The sequence below is a fragment of the Borostomias antarcticus genome, assembly GCF_949987555.1.
Source record: "Borostomias antarcticus genome assembly, contig: scaffold_746, whole genome shotgun sequence".
Lineage (NCBI taxonomy): Eukaryota > Metazoa > Chordata > Actinopteri > Stomiiformes > Stomiidae > Borostomias > Borostomias antarcticus.
In genome coordinates, this window is record NW_028175990.1 from 1 (window position 1) to 10000 (window position 10000).

A 10000-nucleotide genomic window follows, 5' to 3' on the forward strand; every position below is an offset into this window, starting at 1 on the left:
AGTCAGCCAGTCAGTCAGTCTGTACTCACTTCAGCTGGGGTCTTGGTGTCCTTGGCCTCTCCATTCTTGTCTGCGGGTTCTGTAAAGTTAAAGATGGGGGCGTTAAAATGTTGAGCTGTCCCTTTAGAAGATGCTCATGCAGCTCTGGTGCCACGTCAGATGCTGCTATGTTATATCTACAGGTTATATCCACAGGTTATATCTACAGGTTATATCCACAGGTTATATCTACAGGTTATATCCACAGGTTATATCTACAGGTTATATCTACAGGGTTATATCCACAGGTTATATCTACAGGTTATATCTACAGGTTATATCCACAGGTTATATCCACAGGTTACATCTACAGGCTAGGCTAGTGTGATGCCATGTTATATCTACATGCTAGGCTGTGATGCTATGTTATATCTACATGCTAGGCTGTGATGCTATGTTATATCTACATGCTAGGCTGTGATGCTATGTTATATCTACATGCTAGGCTGTGATGCTATGTTATATCTACATGCTAGGCTGTGATGCTATGTTATACCTACATGCTAGGCTGTGATGCTATGTTATACCTACATGCTAGGCTGTGATGCTATGTTATATCTACATGCTAGGCTGTGATGCTATGTTATATCTACATGCTAGGCTGTGATGCTATGTTATATCTACATGCTAGGCTGTGATGCTGTGTTATATCTACATGCTAGGCTGTGATGCTATGTTATACCTACATGCTAGGCTGTGATGCTATGTTATACCTACATGCTAGGCTGTGATGCTATGTTATATCTACATGCTAGGCTGTGATGCTATGTTATATCTACATGCTAGGCTGTGATGCTGTGTTATATCTACATGCTAGGCTGTGATGCTATGTTATATCTACATGCTAGGCTGTGATGCTGTGTTACATCTAGATCAGAATCTGAATCTGTTTATTTTGCCAGGTAGGAATTTGCTTCGGCCCACTGTGCTTAGCACAGACGGAGGCAACATTGGACAGGGTGCAGGGACAGGACAGGGACAGGACAAGTACAGGACAGGACGGGACAGGACGGGACAGGACAGTGCAAAGACAGGACAGTGCAAATGAGCAGTACAAAATCCTAATACAATACTACACATAATGGACTGCAATGAGTTAATGTACATAAGTGAATAGAGTGTAATGTGTGTGTGATGTTTAATATATGTCACTGTGATGTGTGTGTGTGTGTGCAGTGCAGGCCTTCGTACAATACAGTCAGCGGTCGTGTGCAAGTATTGCAAAGGGGACAGAGTCAGAGGGGGACAGAGTCAGAGGGGAGAGGGTCAGAGGGGACAGAGTCAGAGGGGACAGAGTCAGAGGGGACAGAGTCAGAGGGGACAGAGTCAGAGGGGGACAGAGTCAGAGGGGGACAGAGTCAGAGGGGGACAGAGTCAGAGGGGGACAGAGTCAGAGGGGGACAGAGTCAGAGGGGACAGAGTCAGAGGGGGACAGAGTCAGAGGGGACAGAGTCAGAGGGGACAGAGTCAGAGGGGACAGAGTCAGAGGGGGACAGAGTCAGAGGGGGACAGAGTCAGAGGGGGACAGAGTCAGAGGGGGACAGAGTCAGAGGGGACAGAGTCAGAGGGGACAGAGTCAGAGGGGACAGAGTCGGAGGGGGACAGTCAGAGGGGGACAGTCAGAGGGGGACAGAGTCAGAGGGGGACAGAGTCAGAGGGGAACAGAGTCAGAGGGGGACAGGGTCAGAGGGGGACAGAGTCAGAGGGGACAGAGTCAGAGGGGACAGAGTCGGAGGGGGACAGTCAGAGGGGGACAGAGTCAGAGGGGGACAGAGTCAGAGGGGAACAGAGTCAGAGGGGGACAGAGTCAGAGGGGAACAGAGTCAGAGGGGGACAGGGTCAGAGGGGGACAGAGTCAGAGGGGGACAGAGTCAGAGGGGACAGAGTCAGAGGGGACAGAGTCAGAGGGGACAGAGTCGGAGGGGGACAGTCAGAGGGGGACAGAGTCAGAGGGGGACAGAGTCAGAGGGGAACAGAGTCAGAGGGGGACAGGGTCAGAGGGGGACAGGGTCAGAGGGGGACAGGGTCAGAGGGGGACAGAGTCGGAGGGGGACAGAGTCGGAGGGGGACAGAGTCGGAGGGGACAGAGTCGGAGGGGACAGAGTCAGAGGGGGACAGAGTCAGAGGGGGACAGAGTCAGAGGGGGACAGAGTCAGAGGGGGACAGAGTCAGAGGGGGACAGAGTCAGAGGGGGACAGAGACAGAGGGGGACAGAGTCAGAGGGGACAGAGTCAGAGGGGGACAGAGTCAGAGGGGGACAGAGTCAGAGGGGGACAGAGTCAGAGGGGGACAGAGTCAGAGGGGAGAGGGTCAGAGGGGACAGAGACAGAGGGGGACAGAGACAGAGGGGGACAGAGTCAGAGGGGACAGAGTCAGAGGGGGACAGAGTCAGAGGGGAGAGGGTCAGAGGGGACAGAGACAGAGGGGGACAGAGACAGAGGGGGACAGAGTCAGAGGGGACAGAGTCGGAGGGGGACAGAGTCAGAGGGGAGAGGGTCAGAGGGGAGAGGGTCAGAGGGGACAGAGTCAGAGGGGACAGAGTCAGAGGGGACAGAGTCAGAGGGGACAGAGTCAGAGGGGACAGAGTCAGAGGGGACAGAGTCAGAGGGGGACAGAGTCAGAGGGGAGAGGGTCAGAGGGGAGAGGGTCAGAGGGGGACAAAGTCAGAGGGGACAGAGTCAGAGGGGACACGCACCCTTTGCTGCATATCTTTCCCTCTCTCTCTCTCCCACCTTTCCTGTCAGTCCTTACGCCGTCTATCCTAATAAAGCAGAAATACCCTAAAAAATATCTTTAAAAAAAGAGAGATGGTGACCAGGGTGGGAGGGGCCTGCTTCAGGGCCCTGGAGTCGTGCAGGACCAGGAGGGAGGGGCAGGTTGGACCAGGAGGGAGGGCAGGTTGCAGCCAATCACCCTCTCAGAGGATCGGATGACGCGCTGCAGTCTAGCCTCGTCATTGGCTGTAGCGGCGGAGTACCAGATGGTGATGGAGGTGGTGAGGATGGACTCCATGACGGAGGTGTAGAAGAGAACCATCATTGCCTTCGGCGGGCTGAATTTCTTCAGCCCCCTCAGGAAGTGCATCCCCTGCTGCGCCTCCTTGGCGAGGGAGCTGGTGTTCCCAGGAGATGACGGTGCCCAGGAAGCGGAAGGAGTCAACATTGGCCAACGGGCTGTCATTCAGAGTGAGTAGCATACTTGCTAAACCTGTACTCCCCAGTCCGATGCACTTCCTCTTTCTCCAGCCGTAACCTCCGGAGTTTGGCAGTGAACCGGGGTGTGTCGTCGTTATAGCCGACCCAATGACATCTCAAGTGTCTGGGTATTCATCTTGATTGCTCCCAGCTTCCGCGCCCGTCCAGTGAAAATGCTCACGACAACCGGCCTGTTCTGACCATGCGTGAGTCGTATCCTCAGCTTCACTAGTCTCGCGAGCAGACTCCCACTCAGGGAAGGGAGTCTGGAGACGTTCCGCTTTCGTTCCGTTACAGAGGTGGGCGTTCCCGTCGTTAATGATATTGTCATAGAAATTATAGTTTCATCACCTCCTTTTGTAATTCACCACCTCCCTCAACCTTTCACATAGCTGTGCTAACGTAATTCATGACAGGATGACCTCCAGGAGGTCAACACACCTAGACGTTGTCCAGAATAACCATCCTTTGTCCCTTCAAGAAATTACCGCCTTTTCTCATGTCACGTGTCTGTATTCTCGACCACTGTCGATGACGCCTGCCATTTAATATGACGTACAATGGGTTAGCCAATCACATCCTGGAACCGCCATACCTGTGTTTTGCTTGAATATAAGGCCGTGCAGGGACAGGAGGCGGGACTTCTTTGGGATACCACTCATGTGCGTTGTCCGGAAGTCCTTGCGCTCGTATGTTTTCTCAATAAACCAGACTTAACCTGTTTGAGCGAATCTTGGTAAATCCTTTTTGACTAGATCAGTTAAGATCCATTATGGGTGTTGCATGTAAATGGAGACGTACCAGAAACACAGAAGCAGGTTACCGGTAGGGTGTAGCAGTGCGATTCGTAATGTACATGACTCGCGCAGTACCGAGGAAACGATTCGATGTTTGTCGAGTGTGCTCAAATTCGTTTCTTTCCGTAAAAAAAACAAGCACCGTGTCTCTTGTCCGTCGTAAGGAATTTTAAACAGTCGCTGCAAATCCTTCACTTCTCCAATCTTGTGGACGGAGCAGGCCCGCAATATAGCAGAATCAAACGTAATCGTATCCATTTCTCTCTTCTTGAGACGCGCTGAACTTTTGTTCTTCTTCCTCAATGAATTAGGCTAATGGCGTCTGAACTTTTGTTTCACTGCGGACAATAGATAGGGGGACGGCAATTCCGCTAGGGCGGGTGCAAAGCAGAACTAACCCAGCCATTGGTCGAGAAGTACGATAGTACACGGATTTTGAACCAATCAGTGAACCAGCGACGGGAGCCCTCGCTAGTTCATGAACAAGTCATGTCCACAGACGTTCCGGCAGGCAGCTCGCTAGCGTGATGACGTCGGCGCCTGTGTAAGAGATGAGAGCTTCACGGGCCCACTTCATGTATGTCCTTACGACAGGCTTAAAGTTGTAGTTTCTGGGAGATCAAGTGAACGATTTTGCGGTCCAAGAGTCCCAGGGCAGCGCGGGAGACAGCGTGATAGGCGTTGTTTAGTGTGGCATAAAAGAGTGTTCTTCTCTGATCTGCAGACGGTATTTGCGTTGAGTTCATGGAGAATCAAGTCGTCGAGTCGACAAAACTGTCTGGGTGTTTCCATGCTACACGCAGTGGCCAGTCAGCGAGCCGGCGTTGTGCCGCTTGTACAGGGACATCCAGGGGGGGCCTTACACGCCTACGAGAACGGATGAGCTGAACTCGCGGGGGGGGATGGAACGGTTTACAGTTAGGGATCCCGGGACAGGAGACGCTTTGCTGGATCACGGTCACGTCTTCGCACCTGGAGTTCTTAAAGTAAAAACCGCTCCCTCTTCCCTTTGATTTGCCGGAGGGATCAGGGTTGCGGTGCGCTCTGATCAACCGGTCCGCGTCCGGGATGGACTCGCCTAACCAGGTCTCCCGTGACCAATAGGACAGAAGGTGAAGAAAAGCCTGGAGTTTTTTCACCAGTAGCAGCCGGAGTTCATCCATGTCACTGCAGAGTGAGCGAGCGCACAGTTCGATAGGGAAGTACCTGGTAGTGGAGTGACGTGCGCTCCACGATTTTGAAGGCGGACAAGAGCTCCGGCTCGACTCCCACGCTTCCTGCATCTCGCTGCGTGAACAAAGGAAGAAAGGTCAGAGAACCTTTGACCCCAAGATGTCCGGTAACTCCACGGTTGGGTTGAGAAAATCAGGAATTACTAAATTGCGCAGGGGTTGATTTCCTGATATTCTCTCTGGTGAAGGTTTTGTCGCAAATCACAAAAATAAACAGAAAAAAACAACACAGAACAAAGCGCACCAAAGCACAAAGGCAGCCTTTTGCGGTGCCATCTTGCTCGCCATGTTATAACTACAGGCTAGGCTACTGTGATGCCATGTTATACCTACAGGCTAGGCTACTGTGATGCTATGTTATACCTACAGGCTAGGCTACTCTGATGCTACATTGCTGGCTATGGACAACCAAAAACGCTTGATGAGATGAAAAAAAAAATGTTAAAAATAAAAATAAAAGCCAGAACCAGCGTAGACAGAAAAATAATTGTGCCTCTTTTTTTTTTTTCTTTCATTGCAGTGTGTGTGTGTGTGTGTGTGTGTGTGTGTGTCATGTGCGCACACACACACACACACCTTTGCTGGCGTCCGTCCCCGCTGTGTCGGTCTTGTTCATCTTGGACTCTGGTTCGTCGGCGGCCGTCAGCGTCTGCTTCCTCTTCTTCTGACCGTCACGCTGAGGCTTCACCTGCTGCTGCTGCTGCTGCTGCTGCTGTCAACACACACACACACAGTCAACACACACACACACACACACACACAGTCAACACACACACACACACACACACACAGTCAACACACACACACACACACACAGTCAACACACACACAGTCAACACACACACACAGTCAACACACACACACACAGTCAACACACACACACAGTCAACACACACACACACACACAGTCAACACACAGTCAACACACACACAGTCAACACACACACACAGTCAACACACACACAGTCAACACACACACACAGTCAACACACACACACACACAGTCAACACACACACAGTCAACACACACACAGTCAACACACACACAGTCAACACACACACACAGTCAACACACACACACACACACACACAGTCAGCACACACACACACAGTCAACACACACACACACAGTCAACACACACACACACACAGTCAACACACACACACACACACACAGTCAACACACACACACAGTCAACACACACACAGTCAACACACACACAGTCAACACACAGTCAACACACACACACACACAGTCAACACACACACACACAGTCAACACACACACAGTCAACACACACAGTCAACACACACACACACAGTCAACACACACACACACAGTCAACAGTCAACAAACACACACACACACCACACACCGACAGTCAGTGTGTGTTGAATTGACACACAGTCAACACACACACACAGCCCAAACACACACACAGTCAACACACACACAGCCAACACACACACCACATACACCGACAGTCAACACACACACACACAACACCGACAGTCAACACACACACACACACAGTCAACACACACACACAGCCCAAACACACACACAGTCAACACACACACAGCCAACACACAGTCAACACACACACCACATACACCGACAGTCAACACACACCACATACACCGACAGTCAACACACACCACATACACCGACAGTCAACACCGACAGTCAACACACACACACACAGTCAACATACACACAGACTCTTGACAAGTCTACACACACACACAGTCAACAAACAACACACGCACACACACACCTCGACACAGTCAACACACATCCCGTTGGTCAACATACACACACATACCTCCGTCACAGCACAGTGGACACACACACAGCCAACATACACACACATACCCCCGGCACAGTCAACACACACACACACACACACACAGCCAACATACACACACATACCCCCGGCACAGTCTCAACACACAACATTCACAAACACACCCTCGACAGTCAACACACACATTCAATATGCCACCACACACTTTCGTATACGGACACATTCACATGCAACACACACCTGAGCACTCTCACACACACACACACACACACACCAGACAGACATAGCCTTCTCATAACTACAAACACTAGACACATTCAAGTCTGGACAGACCTTTCTGTCTCACACACACACACACACACACACCACTGATGTTGACATGCTGTGTACACACACTCCACTGATAAGAAACAATCCGTGCACTTAAAACATGCACATACACACTGTCCCCTCAACACACACACACACACACACAACACACACACACGAACACACAGCACATATTTGATCTCCGTTCGTCCCCGAAGAAGAGGGTTGTAAATCTGGATTAAAGCTCGTTACCTGCCTCTGACCTGCACCCAGGCCGGGGACGCCTCTAGCTCTCGTGTTCCCCCCAAAATCACATATCAGGCTCTTCATGGTGACAAAACTACGGAATGTCCCTTTAGCACTACTCTTTAAGCCTGTACAGAAGTCCCGATGGTCGATTTATCCATATAGGGACTTCTTGTTTTAGCTTTACTGGGGGGGGGGGGGCGAGGTCAAACCAAGCCAAATGAAATACATAGTTCACAGTGGTGGCCGTGGAGTGGGGGGGGGGGGGCGGGACAGGCACCAATGTTGGAGGGGCTGCTTTGGCACTTCAGGCCATTTTAGACTGCGGACATTTTGGACTAGGGCCTCAGAGGATGGTCCATCTGTGGTTGGTGATTGGTGAGGAGGTGACTGGCTGAAGGGTCATATCCAGCGTGGTGGGGTACTGGCGGGGTGGGGGTTCTTGTGGGGAGGTGGGGGGGGTACTTACTCGGTTCAGGGGTCTCTTGCGCCCGCGCTGGCGGCCGGCCCGGGGGCCACCTCCAAAGTGCCTCCCGGGGAAGTCATGGTGCGGGCCGGCGGGGCCGCCGTGGGTGGGGGGGGCCCCCGGGTGCTGGAAGGCCCCCGGCCCGCCCTCCGAGTACATGCGGTGGGACAGGAGCGACGGGAGCTTGCCCCGGCCCCCTGGGGAGTGGGAGTGACCACCGCCTCCCCCTGCTCCTCCCCGGCTTCCTCCCATGGGAGTGGGGTCAGACCTGCGGCCTCCAAACCCTCCTCCTCCTCCTCCTCCTCCTCTGCCCCCGGAGCCTCCTCCCCTCCTGGGGGATCGTCGGCCCGCTCCTGCCCACCCTCCTCCTCCTCCTCCTGCACCTCCTCCTCCCAGGCTGCTGGAGAAGGGGGAGTCTCTCATGGCCTGTCGCATCTTAGCAACTCCGTAGGAGGAAGGAGAGGGGCTGTCAAAGCCGCCTCCTCCTCCTCCTCCACCACCACCACCCAGCCCAACTCCTCCGCCTCCTGCTCCTCCGAAGCCGGAAGCCCCGCGCGGGCTCAGCATGTCGCCGCCCCGCCCGTCGCCGTAACCATAGCTACCGCCGGATCGGGAGTAGAGATCGCGGGAGGCGAGGGAGGAGGGGCGCGAGTCGAAGGACTCGTACTGGTCAAACCTGCGGAGGGATGGAGGGAGGGGTGAGGAGGAGGACGGTGGGGGGGGGGGGGGGAGAGAGGAGGAGGAGGAAGCAGAGAGGGAGGGATGGAGGGAACAGGGCTCGGATTTCTCGTCCGCCCCGCCGCCAACTCCTCCTCCCTGTTCTCTCTCTCTCTCTCTCTCTTTCCCTCTTTTGTCGTTCGTCCCCCCGTTTCTCTCATGCGTTTTTACGATGAGCCACAATCTGCCGAGGTCATTAGTTACGCGTGATTCGCTAACACGTGACCGGCTGCCTGGGGCGTGGTCAACCAATCACAGTAATGCACAGTTAACATTCAAGCCCCTCCCCCTCTTCCCTTCCCAATCTACCACCACCGTCTCGCTCTGCTGGAGGGGGTCAAAGGTTGACTGGTGCCCTGTGGGATGATGGGAAATGAATGAAGTTCTTAAACCCCCCCCTACTGTTACCTCCCTTCTCCAAACTTAAAATGGGGGCGGGGACAGAGGCAGCTGTGGAGAATTGTCAGTCACACGGAGAAACAGACAAGAGCATCATCCAATGGAAACAAGCGTGTTGTCTTTGGACTGTTCCATTTGGCATGGGGGGGGGGGTCAGATTGAACCACAATACTGAGACGAGTATTTCAAATGTAGGGGGGAAGGGGGGGGGTCACTGTCATCACAAAAAGCGCAGAGGTCCTCTGACAATTATGAGTAGAGTTGCCATAGTAACCAGCCACGCCCCACCCGCCCCTCCTTCCCATCATGCAGCCCAAAGAGAGGCGGAGTTATAGACCACATGGATGATGGGAGAAATAAACCACAAACAGCTGGGAAAATTAAAAGAAGAAGAAGGAGACCGCTGATGTGGAGAGAAGCCCTCAGCCGTGGCCAGGCTGGTCTGTATGGGGCGGGGCGGGGGGGGGGGGTGTTATACTGAATCCAGTTCCACCTCCTGGACACAGGGGGGCAGCGTGCTCGGAGGCAGGCTTCCCTCCCACCGGCCGCCTGGGAAACGCATCACACTCCAGGAATTGTGAGGTTCCAATTCCAGCTATTGAACCCCGCGATAAAAAAAACACACAGAGAGGGAGCGTCTTATGACTAGCCTGCTCAGCATGGGAGGAAGGGAACCGCTGGTCCCTCAACACTAGGACCTCAACACTAGGATCCGGCGTTAACCGCCACCAGCTTTAGCATAACCAACAACTAGCGTCTGGATATACCGCCAACGGGCAGCGCTACCGGGGGT

At 53.2% G+C, this 10000-nt stretch overlaps 1 protein-coding gene across 1 annotated transcript in view; it reads right to left on the reverse strand.

Moving 5' to 3' along the window:
* Nucleotides 1-29: 29 nt before the first annotated feature.
* Nucleotides 30-10000, reverse strand: part of LOC311328940 (uncharacterized protein) — a gene marked incomplete at both ends in the record, with an annotated part of 11493 nt that continues 1522 nt past the window's right edge. The window contains 4 exons of the mRNA XM_084462835.1: nt 30-79; nt 5237-5317; nt 5839-5974; nt 8095-8767. Coding sequence (XP_084318961.1) covers nt 30-79; nt 5237-5317; nt 5839-5974; nt 8095-8767 — 940 coding nt within the window. The remainder of the gene's footprint in view (nt 80-5236; nt 5318-5838; nt 5975-8094; nt 8768-10000) is intronic.